Source organism: Oreochromis niloticus, linkage group LG20, assembly GCF_001858045.2.
Source record: "Oreochromis niloticus isolate F11D_XX linkage group LG20, O_niloticus_UMD_NMBU, whole genome shotgun sequence".
Lineage (NCBI taxonomy): Eukaryota > Metazoa > Chordata > Actinopteri > Cichliformes > Cichlidae > Oreochromis > Oreochromis niloticus.
The window spans coordinates 11,718,976-11,732,113 of NC_031984.2; the positions used below are offsets into that span (position 1 = coordinate 11,718,976).

The 13,138-nt window shown below is 37.6% G+C and overlaps 1 protein-coding gene across 2 annotated transcripts; it reads right to left on the reverse strand.

Annotated features, from left to right (window-relative positions):
- Positions 1 to 208: 208 nt before the first annotated feature.
- On the reverse strand, positions 209 to 12,596 carry LOC100699532 (forkhead box protein P1-B). 2 transcript variants are annotated; one of them, XM_013276201.3, is made up of 17 exons: positions 12,463 to 12,596; positions 9,718 to 9,858; positions 8,499 to 8,531; positions 6,569 to 6,706; positions 6,393 to 6,482; positions 5,563 to 5,683; positions 5,218 to 5,323; positions 5,008 to 5,115; positions 4,650 to 4,737; positions 4,266 to 4,343; positions 3,952 to 4,147; positions 3,714 to 3,790; positions 3,522 to 3,623; positions 3,276 to 3,403; positions 2,388 to 2,442; positions 2,047 to 2,213; positions 209 to 1,951 (listed from the first exon to the last, which is right to left on the reverse strand). In XM_013276201.3, exons 2-17 carry the CDS (start codon positions 9,841 to 9,843, stop codon positions 1,789 to 1,791), a joined length of 1,776 nt encoding a protein of 591 aa, XP_013131655.2. In that variant the 5' UTR covers positions 9,844 to 9,858; positions 12,463 to 12,596; the 3' UTR covers positions 209 to 1,788. The 2 variants fall into 2 exon arrangements, with proteins under 2 accessions (XP_013131655.2, XP_013131657.2); XM_013276203.3 differs by lacking the exon at positions 8,499 to 8,531.
- Positions 12,597 to 13,138: the final 542 nt, after the last annotated feature.

Here is a 13,138-nt window from a genome sequence, read left to right on the forward strand (position 1 = left end):
TTGTAAACAACACTTGCTTATAGTATGCACTTGCATATATTTAAAACTGACATATCACAATACTACAGTAAAAAAAGTGTCCTTACTGCTGAGAAGTTGAGCTGTCAGCATTTGAAAAAAAATGCACCTAGCTTTAATTTTTCCATGTGAAACAATAAATTCTTACCAAATTAACAATCAGAAAACTAAATCAAAGACACATACATTATTCACATATATCATGAGGAATTTATTATTCATAGAGATGCATTGGTTTACAATAATGGTAAATCTATAGTATCTACTCTTACAAGCTCAGTTAGAGCAAATTTCAATGTTGATGGAAGAGGTGAAAAAGACCAACAAGTATAAAGACGCTATGTGTTCCTTTGATCATTTGATTATACCTTAAATACAAATATATCAGATCATGTTGGCAGTGAACATTTTCATTTTTAAAGCAACATTTTTTTTTTATTCCTCTACAAATTTTTATATACTATGACTACTAAAATAAAATCAGGTAGTGTGGCCCCAGCATAGCATTAAGTAGCTATAAAGAGTAGGACTATCATTGTGAAGTGCTTACTTCAGCCCCTTTCAGACATGAACCATTAACCTGACGGCATTTTAACATGTCAGCTTCATCTTCGTGTGAGCATCTTGGTCACTTTTCTGTTGTAGTCACCACTGCAGTCTAGGTTGGACCTAATAACATTTACGCATTACTTTGAACACAGTGGAAGGTTGAATTCATTCAGTCATATTAATGTTTAGGAATGCACAATTAATCAAGATAGCAGTGGTAATGCAACTAGAAACCATTTATCAACTGTTATTAAACAACTAAAATTTAAAAAAGGAATGCACTATTAACTCCCAGACAGAAAAAAACAAACAAAACGTGAGCGACATGGCGGGATTAGATGGTACTGTGCAAACAAGTGAAACATGCAAAGCCAAAGATGACTACAAGCTCTGCCCAGCAAAACTAGCATGTCATAAGTCTACCGCAAGCATGCACAGTCATTGTGGTTGGGGGTGACTCTTGAAAAGTAGTCAAATAGTTTCTAGAGAAAACAGAGTGATATTTTTGCTGAAAATGGCCCTATACAATAAACAAGGCCATTTTTATATGCCTAGCTTTTTTCCTAATGAAAAATAAGACACACACACACACACACACACACACACACAGTGCTTGTAATGAGTAAAGAGAACTAAACATTCCATAGGTGTGTTTGCACTTCACTTGAGTCAATAATAATACTGCCACCAACGCATATTGAATATTAGTGAATATTGCACACACGCACTCACTCAAGTCACCGTCAGGTACTGTATGTGCGAGTGAAGCCATGAAGATGATTAACACATGAAAGTGACCCAGATCTGAATGACTGATAAAGCCAGCAATTTTTTTTATCCCATGTCTGAAAGGGGCTCATCAATTTTCCCTTTCCTTTGGCTTCTCTGCTCATTATGGTCCTTTTCTGTACAGATATATATATTTTTTTTTTTTTTTAAAAAGAAGAAGTTTAAGAAGAAGAATCACAGACAGACAGTTTCACAAATGTTGTTTGTGATCTCATTTAACTGTACAAAAAAACACTTGAGAACTAGATTAAAAAACAAAAAAAGAGACGCTGATAAATACAGAAAGAAAAAAATAACGGAAAAAGATTCCCAAGAACAGAGTGTTTGGTTACGTAGATGAAGCTGAAGTTGTTTTTCTTTTTTTATCTTTTTTTTTTTTTGGAATACAAAGTCATACTGGCAGCCTTGCCATTGAGAAGTTGGACTTCAAAGTCAGAGGGAAGGCACACGGTCAAGATGAAGGCTGGGCCTCTCCGGGCTACCGTTGTCATCGTCTCTGTTCATCTCTGGGCTGTGGCTGTGCTCATCTGTGCTCTCTGGAGATTCATAGGGATAATTTTCGCTTATCTCCTCATCCTCCTGCTCTTCTTTAATGCTGGTTTGGTAAACACGGAGAACGAAAATGTGATCAGACTTTAAATAGTAGGTAATTCAAATGCACTGAAGAGTTCAGTGAATAGGGACACTTACAAAGCCTGTGGTGGGGACTGTGTTGCACTGCTGTCACTTTGGTATCCAGATCCATTAGCGAGAGCTCCATTCATCTGCTCCTGGAGAACATGAGGCAAGGAGTGCAATGGGATGCTGCCCATAGAAGCTGGGTTGTATAGAGAGTTGTTGCATTCTAGACCACCACCCTGAAAAAAGTAATACTGTCAGAGGTATATTTATAGCACTGCTTAAACACATATACTATGTTAGGATAATTCATTCATCAAGCTACAACATACAATTGAAGTGTGTATATCAACATCTTTTTATTTGTAATACAATATACACAAACAACAAGATAATTAACATTTCTCTGTTACCTGAAGGGCAGATCCAGCTAGGCTTGTACGGTTCTGGGCGTTCTTCAGCAGAGATCTATTAGCATATAAATACAAGAGCAAATTATTACATTCGAGTATGAATACTTAAATGGTCTAAAACTATATTCATACTTCTGTCCTGGAATTTTACTGAAGGCAAATGTTGTTGAATGTGTAAATTCCCTCTAATATTCGTAAAAGTGTATTTGTTTGCAGAAGCTGTGTGCATGGAGCTGACTTAAGAGGGATTCATAAATGCAAGCTTATCTTAAACACCCATTTTTAACTGAAATAGCAACAGTAACTAAGGGTGATAGTGTTAAGTTACATTTCCCTCAATCTGAAGGAACTACGAGTACTGCCAAAATATACAATGGTGCTCCAGGTCTGTTTACTTAGCAAAATCCACACTACCTAAGGGTTTGAGTCATCTTTGCAAGACGATGCAATCAGAAACATGTCTCGTAACAGTTTTGATAAACTACAGATTTTGGTTTATTATTATTGAATTCATGTAAAAGTACAAGTTCTTGTGAACGGCAAAAAGCAGGCCATTTATTTTTGCTCACAAAACACGTGGGTCTGAGTGAAACGTTGTGTAAAACAACATTTTGTTCATATTTTATTTAACACAATTTAGATTTTCTCCTTTGTTGTTGTTGGGTATTTTTTAGCATTTAATCATTTAACATCTGTAATTCAAACCCCCCAGTTTTTTTTCCATTTTTATCATAGCATACTTCCAAGCCTTTAAAACTCCATGACCTGTTGACAGTAAATACTCTTTACTTGTGAGGTAAAGCTACAAGGTCAAGTTCCTTGATGCCAAGCGTCTGACTTCTAGTAACATCTGAAAGGGCACAGCCGTCACGTCTAAAGTGTACATACCCGTTACCAGCAGCTTTCTGGGGCCGCCTCCTGTGAAACTCAATCTCATCTACTGTCCACACGGCTCCCTTCACGTTCTCCAAACGTACAAAGCATTTATGGAGACTGAGATTATGTCTGACTGCATTCTGCAAGATATAAGAAAATCACACATTTAGGAACTCCACACTTCAAGTAAGGAATTAGCTTCTTATCCTGTTTCAAATTGAAATATTTAATGACATTTAATATACAGTATATCAATACCTTCCAAGTAGCTGCATTACGCCTGAAATATGCAAAGTTTCTTGTGAACCAGTTGTAGATTTCATTTAACGTGAGCTGATTGCGAGGTGATTCAAATATAGCCTGAAAGAGATAGAACATGTAAGAGAGGCTCCAAATAACAGAAAATATGTAGTGATCTGCTTTACGTGGCTGAAAACAGTTCCACATTACCTGTCTTATGAGAGAGGCGTAAGTAAATGGAGGCCTAACTTCTGTGCTCAAGTAGAACTCCTTATTATCAATTATATCTGTGTAAAGACATTAACAACCCATATTTACACATATGCACAATAAAAGTGAAACATATAACAAATATTTCCAATTATATCTTAGTAGAAGCATATTTCAGCACTTTTGCCCCATGAAAACATTATTAATTAAAAGCTGTGACTTATGGACTCACAGTTACCTTGGCTTACAGAGCGGCTGTATCGCCTCCTTACAGGGGTTCCAGTGAACATGCTATTGGGAGTGAGAACTGAGGGGGATTCGGAGAGTGGTGTCAAGGGTGTGGATGGTGCCGTGGCACTCTGAGAAATGCTCATAGGAGGAGGGCCTTTGGGCAATGTTGCCTGGGAGAAAGATGCATTAGACACCAGATTAACCTGAAGAAAAAAAAAAAAGAACAGAAAACAAAGCAGTTAAGTCAGCAAAATGTTGGTGTAACTACAAGCAAAACACTATTTATTTTAATTGAAGGAAACAGCTGTGGCAGGTTCTTACAGGCTGTGCTGCAGGTTTGGGTTCAGAGGATTTCAGATGAGCCATCATAGCCTGCAGTCGTTCTTTGTCCTTCTTCAGCTGTGTTAAAACGAAAGGCAAAAATAGAAGTTTATGGATGGTTAATTCTGTGTTACATGACAATGTGAAGTTTGGTGTGGAAACTACTTCTTTCCTGGCCTCCTGAGAGGTGTAAATATAAAACCCTGGTGTGAAAACACACCACAACTGCAAAAATTTTCACATACACTTTTAGAGTTAAAAAAAAAAATGACTCAACACAACACTAATCATCATAGTTGCATTCAGTTTTTTAAAGTTAGGGAGGGAAAGGGAAAACGAAGCAACAAAATCTAAAAGTATTAGGTAAAAGAAAACATATTGTACCTGCAGTTCTAGCTGCTGAACCACTTGCATCTGTACACGACATTGTGCTGTACTCTTGTCATCCAGTGTGTGTTCACTGTTTAGATGTCTGCAAACAAGAAAATTCAAAATCATGACATGCTTCAGGGAAACAATGTCCTGCACAAACAGGAGGGAGCAAAACAAAACAATGCTAAAGTATGCTTCTTTAATGCAGCAAAAAAGCACTCACTGCTCCTCACCAAAACATTAAATATTCTATATCATTACTTATATAATAACTTTATTATTTATTATTTATTGCAATGGCACATCCTTGTATATCCAAGTATGTATGAATGAACGCCAGTTTAGAGGAATGTTAGATTTCAACACTCACTTGAGAAATGCCTGAAAGTCCCCAAAGACCGTCTCACAGCCAGGCCATTTACACATCCCATTTCCATACAGAGGATGGCTGTTCTGTGTATTTTCATCCAGCGGACCACTGCAAAACACATAATGCAACAGAGTGAGTGCACTGAAAGCTAGATACAAATAAACGAAAAAACAACTAACGATTAGACAAGACTGGAAATTTCAAAAGCACCTGTCTTTCCTCTTCAGAAGAGTTTGATGACCATTGGTGGTAGATTGTTGACTGGAAGACTCTCTGGTGTCTCCACCAGCTGACAGGATGCTACCATTCTCACAGCCTAAAAGTGCACACGTACACTATAGATAAATTGTTGTACGATACAGTGGGATATTACTGCATTCTACGGAGAAAAATTTCCTCAAGATGATTAAGATCACGATAAAATCACTGTTTACTCAAAACCTAACATTCTGGCAACCACTAGCAAAAACCAACCATTTTAACTGAAAAACAATCTGTTTAGGTGTTTGAGCTCTGCAGTAAATGAATCTGCAACAGGGAGTGTTAGACACATACCTGGGGCTGTAGCTGGGCTGGTAGGAAGCACAGACAGCAGGCCTTGCCTCTGCAGGTTGAGGAGGTGCTGCTGCTGCACCTGAAGGAGCTGCTGCTGGATGGCAATCTGCTGGGCTGTCAGCTGTGACAGAACATCAGTCAATGAACTCTTTATCTGTTGCAGTATTGCATTGCCAAATGAACTCTTTCTACTGATCATTTGCATTGAAATGGGCAAACTGAAATACAACAAATTTGAGCAAGAACAAACCCACACTTGCTGCCTTGTGCACTCAGACAAGCGTAACTTTATCTTACGATTTTCTATTAAGAGCCAACAGTTTTGACAGGTTTTGATTGTAAATGGGACACACAAACACACTTGCTAGTACGAGAGTGTGTACTCAGTCCACAAGGCTTTCAAGTGTAAATACTGGGAAAGAGCAACGTATACTTCTGAAGATGTGACGTACGTAAAACATATAATCCTGATATATCCTGAGGAGAAACAGTATACAGCAGCCTTTAAACTAATTGGGAGTCATAAAAATCTTTCACAGCTTATAAAACATCAGATATAACCTCAAACCGCTGCTGTTACAGCCTAGCTTTAGTGCTGTTTTATACATCAGTTACAATCTACAAACACAGAGCTAGAACTTGTAAAAGTATTATTCCCGGTAAAACAATATGAGCTCTTGGTAGTACCAAAGATGATAATTTAAAATTAGTTGGTATATGCTTGGTATAAAGCACTACTGAAATGAACAAACCTTCTCCCTAATGTTGATATCTATACATAGTGGTCTCTATAGCAGATAAAAAAATAACGCTTAACAAATAAATCTCACCTCTTGACTAACAATCCCAGCATTCTTTTGCTGCAGCAGCTGTATATTAAGCTGCTCCTGCTGATTCTTGAAGACCTCTTGAATTTGTTGCTGCAGACATGTTGATACAACTGGAGTTAACCTCACAAATGAATTGTGCTCAGTGTAGAAGTGGAAAAATATTAAGCATACATTACCTGGTGTAACATGAGTGCTTTCTGTTGCTGGAGCAAGGCTTGAAGCTGTTGGGGACTGAGGACTTGTTGTTGTGATGTCTGCTGCAGCTGCTGTGGAGCCTCTGCTGGTGGGGTCATCATGGACAATGACACTGGAACCTTCATCAAAGACAAAATAGAAAGGTTAAAGTCTATACATGGGACACAAAAAAGAAAAACATGAGGAAATCAAGTCTGTGAAGGACATACTGCTGCAGTGACAGGCAAGTATAAAAATACACAAAGGATGTATGTTTTCTATGGTTGTGCATACATGCTACAACAAATCTATGCAAGTTCTAACCATCTGTGCACTTACATGTAAACAAAAAAGTTTATTTTTTTTTGGCCATATGTGTATTTTTCCATCCAACTTCTTCACAAGACTGTGTGCTGCTCAAACAAAGCATGTCTGTTTAGCATCACCCGACTGCTTGGCCAATCCACATATAAAGCAATTTTCTTGTATTAGCTGAAGTTAACGCTTTGTAGCAGAAAACTGGCCACTAAAGGGACATCCGCATACTGTCAAACCTACTGTTGTGCATGACTGCACCTCTAATTGGTTTATTTTTTTCCATCAATCTGCTAACTCTTTTTTACTATTTACAAGTTACTTTGTCCATAAAACCTCAAATAATAGTGGAAAAATATGACACATTCCTAAAATCCAAGCTGACATTCTCACATGCATTGTCTGCAATGCAAAGATAATTCATTATTGGTATCATGTATGATTAAAAAAAGGCATGATAGTGCAAATGAGAGAGGCTGTATTCCACAGTTCTTAAATGAATTGGATGTCAATTACAATGCCTAAATCATTTTTTTAAATCAATCAAAATCAATTTGTCACCAAACAACTGGAGCTACACACACACCTTGATCAAACTAAAAAAAATATTTATAGTTACTCACAGTATGAGTATTGTTTGTTATTCCCACAACCGTGGTCAGTCTCTGGGAAATGGTTTAACAATCATTTCAGCTAAAAATGCACCAAACAAAAACAACGGCAGCACTGGATGGCTTAGGGGAATTAGAACTCCATCAAAACAACAACAACAACCAGTACCACAAAAACAACAACAACAACAACATCCTGTGCTAGGCATGCAGCAATTACCACACCCTCCCCCTCACTGTCAAGCCTCACAGCTCAGGGGATGTTTACAGTAAACATAAACAGAGTAATCAAAATTGCACAGAGATATAAATAATGAATAAAAAAGCATACAGAGCCTGTTTACGAAAACAGAACTTGAGATTCGTATTTTAATTAAGGTCTGAACCACAAACAAACATTTCTCTCCAAGGCAGAGTCTGTTTTGAATCGGGTAAACAAACTGACAGTGAATTTCACAGAGGCTTTGGGCTAACAATAACAGATGACTGCCTCTTAGTTTGTCCTTTCTTATGAAACTCAATGCTGCAGAGGTGGCCATCAAAGCAATGAAAACAGGTCTATCCCATAGACAGAGCCAGTTGGCCCCTCTATTTTTCTGTGGACACCATCAACACAACAACAGCCTTTGCCTAATCCCTGTTGCCATGGTAGCCAGCAAGTCCAAACATCTTCTGTTGTTGTTATTGTTGAAAGTCATACCAGTGAGCAACTGAGTGTAAACACAGATCTGTTCCCGCAAGACTGGTCTTGTGAACTCTGAGATGACTGACAGCAAATAGAAATGCTGAAAAGTTGCTGAAAAACAAACACAATATGCCTCCCTTTATGAGATGTATTGCTTACTAAAATGTCCTAATGGATGTGGCTCAAAAAAGGAAACTCAAATGAATTCAAGTTTAATAAAAACAAAAAAAGGTTTAACACATGCATAGACATACAGACACAATTTAACTAAGCACCACAATTTTATAGAACAATTCTTTTTTTAAAATTAGTTCAACAAACCTGATAATCTCCATTGAAACGTTTATCTGGGCACTGAAAAAAGAAAAATATTGCTCAGCAACAAGGCTCTGCCTCACAATCTAACACAGTCTCTCTAACCTACATGATGTGAGCGTGAACAAAACTAACAATGCAATACTGATCCCTCTGCCAAGCAGGAGTTATGCTCTCCTTTCCCATTCTAAATCTCAGCACCAGCTCCCCCATCCTTGTGCTCCCCTTCAGAATAAACATAAAATACTGCAGATTGCAGAAACAAATAAAACAAGACGGTCAGGGTTTAGGTTTACGTGCTAAAAAGGCAAAACAAAGAACCTCAAATTATCATATAGCAATAAGCTGTGCACAGAGTTCGATGGCATCATCTACCTGGTATGTCCAAATGAGTGTGTGCCGCTTGGATACCAGGCTAGTTATACATAAAATCAAATCCAGAATAAATATTCACGCGTAGTGAAGAAAACACATCTGCTTCAATTACAGGACAAATTTGTAACATTGTGGACAAACATCTTGACACATCCCCAATACAACTCCATGGTTTTGTAACAGAGTAACACATACGCACTGAAGAGAGAAAACATTTAAGCATTTCTGAACAGAATGTAACTTGCTTCAGGGCAGCAACAAACAAATGATTATCTCTTAATCAAGATTCTAAAGCCTTTAGTGGCATCTCCATGTCATTTGCTTGTTAGAATAGAATAGAATAGAATAGAATAGAATAGAACAGAACAGAATAGCCCTTTATTGTCATTGTACATGTACAACAAAATTTTGGTCTAACAGTGCAATATCCAAAGATATTTATCCAGACCAACCCATTAGCTGGTGACCTATATGTTGTTTGGTATATTTATTGATTACATATATCTGAAAAAGTTGCTTGGGGAAAACAGTTGGAAATAGTGTAATTATCAGGTCAGTTACATATTAAAGCAGCACTGACTTTAATTAACATACTCCCAGACCTGTCTGCAGCACATGTAGCAAAGTTACAGATTAATCTGTAAATCACATTGCAAACATATAAAGAAAGAAAATAAATTAAATAAATTAGTGGATAATTCTGATCCATTAATATTGTCTGTAGATAGATAGATAGATAGATAGATAGATAGATAGATAGATAGATAGATAGATAGATAGATAGATAGATAGATAGATAGATAGATAGAGATTCTGATGTGTTGAACAAATGCAGCTGAGAGTGACTGACCCTGGGTGCCTCTGGAGGAGGAGTTTGGCTACTCCTCAGTCGACATTCATTCTCAGTATGATTCCCGTTCTCTGTCTGATTTGTTTGAATGGTGTGGCTTGTTGGATCTGACCGAGACTCATGCATCTGGACTTCTATGACCTGTAAAAGAAAACGGGTGTAAATGGGGAAAAAAAAAAAAATGAACCATTATAACACGTTTAGGAGGGCAGACAAGGTGAATGCAACTGTCTGGACACCTTTGGCAAAGCTAGTACTTCACAAGATGATAAAAAGCCCATTCTTCAAGATAACTTAAGCAGTATTCAGTAGTCTTTAAAATTACCATGCTAGAGAAACTCAACTTCTACCAAAGTCAAAAAGTACTTTGTTACAGCCCTACCCTGCAATACAAACACGCTCTTCTACAAGGGAGAGAGAAGGACGGTAGGTCTATTTGTTGAATAACTGAGTGCTGCCATGACTACTGTAAACACAGGGGCCCTGGGTTCGTGTTTATGTGCAAACATATCTTCCTTCTGGAACAATTTACCATTAACCAGGTGGTGCGATAAACGGCTGTGGCAGGTAGTACAATGCACAAGTAGGCTTTTATGTATACAGCTTGGGAGTGTTTGAGTCAAAAGCCAAGCAGCATAAACAAAGATAAATAAAGTAGGCAAACAACTATAAGCAGATGGAAAGCTACACAGAAAACCCGAAATGAAACAGACCACGGAGCTTCAAGGATAAAGCCATTATTTTCAGCAATACCCACAGCCACATGTTCAAGTCTGTTTAATCGGTTAATCAAATCAATCAGTTAGGCACGACTGAATGTCAATGTCAACATTTTGGAAACATCTGACAGACAATCTGATAAGATTACATACACTCAGATAAAGTTGTGAACAAAATAGTAGCAACACCTTGCTTAGAAAAAAAAAACCTTTGAAAACGTGGGGGGTTCGTAGAATGGAAAGCTATGTCTAACAGTGGTGATGTGTCATTCACTGACGAGTCAAAACTTGCTGGTAAAAAGTAGGTAATTCCTACAATTTATAACATTAAACATAACTGATTAAAACAGACAGCTGTTGATGAGACATCCACAGTTTGCTTTTGCTTTCAGGATTAGCTCTGTAGACAGAGGGCAGTGCTTCCAGTCAAAGCTTTTTTTTTCTTTTTTTTTTTAAACGAGGTTGGGGGGTTGCTCTTAGTTTTAAAATCCAGGCCGAATATAGTGTGATTTCCTCACAAGTTTTGTTATGCATGCAACAAAACAGAATTGCATCCAACTGTGCTGTAGTGCCAGCATTTTTGAGATGGACTGAACAGCAAGTGCTTTCATTTTTACTGGTCTTGCCTCAAAGGCAACTTTCTAGTAATGGAAACCAATACAATTTTTTTTTAAATGTAAGCAAAGACTGCAAATAGGCTTTTCATAAAGAAGTAAATCCTGTACATGAATATATTTTGACTAATTCCATGGATGAACTACTATGTCGTATCAGTAAAAGTCAGTAACTAAAGCTGAATAATATACTCTTTAACGGTTAACTTATGTAAGAGTGATACTGAGAAAGCTATATGATACCCACATTTTCTCAGAATTATGTTTAGTACACTGCTGTGAGAAATCTATAAAAGACACATGCATGTGCTTAAAAAATGAGAGAAAAAAAGACAGTGCCGAGTTTTGATTTTGTAGTAGATTTGAATCTGGGTGGAACTGGGTGGTAGTCCTTTACATATTGATCTTACTTTCTAAAGTGGCTTTTCTTTTAATCTTCATGCTAAACCTGGGGTAGATTTTATAACCCTAAAAACTGAGCCTTGCTGTGTGGTGCAGAAACTTAGTTTCCTCTCAGACCAGTCGAATGAATTGCAATTTGCAGAAAGGTTCATGTGGATTTTTATCCACTTGTGCCAGAAAAACGTTGCTAGCATCAGCTTCAGATCAACAAAAACAAACAGTAGATTTTAACTTAGTATTGTTACTTAAAATGAATTACAAGGCGCCTAAATCTAACCCATTACATTTTACATGTACCAGCTGAACCAGTTGCTAAGCCTAGGTTTCAGTTTGCTTTCGTCTACGAGGCACGACTGCCCATCTTAAGTATAAGCATTCAAAGCGATAAGCTGGTCTGTGCAAGACATACGACTGCAATCTGTTTTAATAATATAGTCATTCCACATTTAACAAGCTGAGGTTGTATTGTCTGAAGTTAACTCAGCGTCACGCCTAAGTACATCCAGAGCGCAGTGCACAGCCGAAAATTTCAACACCCACCCAACACCTAAAATCTCAGCGTAAAAGGACAAATGAACGTTATCTGATACAGACATTATTTTGTTAATTAAAGCAATGTAATTATCAATGAGAACGGAATCGATATCCGTTAACACCAACCACTGCAATCTGAGATTTCCGTTAAGGACTTGAGCCATAAGCTAATATAAAACACGCACCCGGAGAAAACGGGAGGTTAGAAAGTCTGATTTGTTAACTATACACATGACCTAGCCTTATCTAATAACAATAAATAACAGGCAGGAAAACGGCCAACACTGCGGGAAGCATTTTCGTTCAAAGTAGCTGCTACAACAAAAGCTAACAGCAGTCTTGACGCTAGCTTGCAAGAAACGTTTCTGTCTCTCCTCTTCGTTTCGCTCCCCACGCTAATATAACAATACATGTAATGTTACATTTTGTGTTCATTTAATGGGTGAACGCGCTAGGGTGAATTAACGCTTACTCACAGAATTATGTACACGCGGATAGTCTTTGACTCGGGGTGGTGTCTGAAGCAGATCCCTCGGAGCAGTGCCTTCCTCGGTACCGAGCTAGCCACAAGTTGCTAACAGAGGGCGTGGCCTAGGTAAAAGTAAACAATGGTGACGTCAGGTTCACACGCGGACTGTTTGAGAGCGGCTTAAATTTTGACGCATTTTATCAGGAAACAAAATCATATTTTCTTGTCCATAGAAGAAGTAGTCACCATCCTAAAGGACAGGTACACGGCCTATTTATAAAAATGTGAATATTTTAAATAAAATAACAAAAAAATAAATAACCCACTCTTCGAATATTATCCAAAAAACAAACAAACAAAAAAATCGAAAGCTTATCAACGTTTGCTTGTATGCACTCATTTTAAAGTCTGCATAGGTGGCTTCAAGTTTCAATCAACAGAAATCACTTCTACTGTATCAGAATTTAAAGGATGTTTTTAAAATACCGTTTTAAACCGGATTAGTAATAATCATTTTATTACCGTAGTATATGTGACAGGATGTGTTACTTTATTTAGTTTTTAACCATTAGCATGCACTGAGGTTAGTCTAGTGCAGAAGGCACTATCTCCACTTTCGCTGTTGAAGGTCGGTTCGCCATATATTACTTTAGTACGTTCTAAACGTCGATTAATGCAAAAAT

What these genes read in the sequence shown, in the direction of transcription:
- LOC100699532 (XM_013276201.3), bottom strand. Translation starts at nt 9,843, where the DNA reads ATGCATGAGTCTCGGTCAGATCCAACAAGCCACACCATTCAAACAAAT. An exon ending in CAGCCCAGCTACAGCCCCAG is followed by an intron (nt 5,324 to 5,562) that starts GTATGTGTCTAA and finishes GTGCACTTTTAG; the next exon opens with GCTGTGAGAATGGTAGCATC. An exon ending in CCAAACCTGCAGCACAGCCT is followed by an intron (nt 4,148 to 4,265) that starts GTAAGAACCTGC and finishes TTTTTTCTTCAG; the next exon opens with GTTAATCTGGTGTCTAATGC.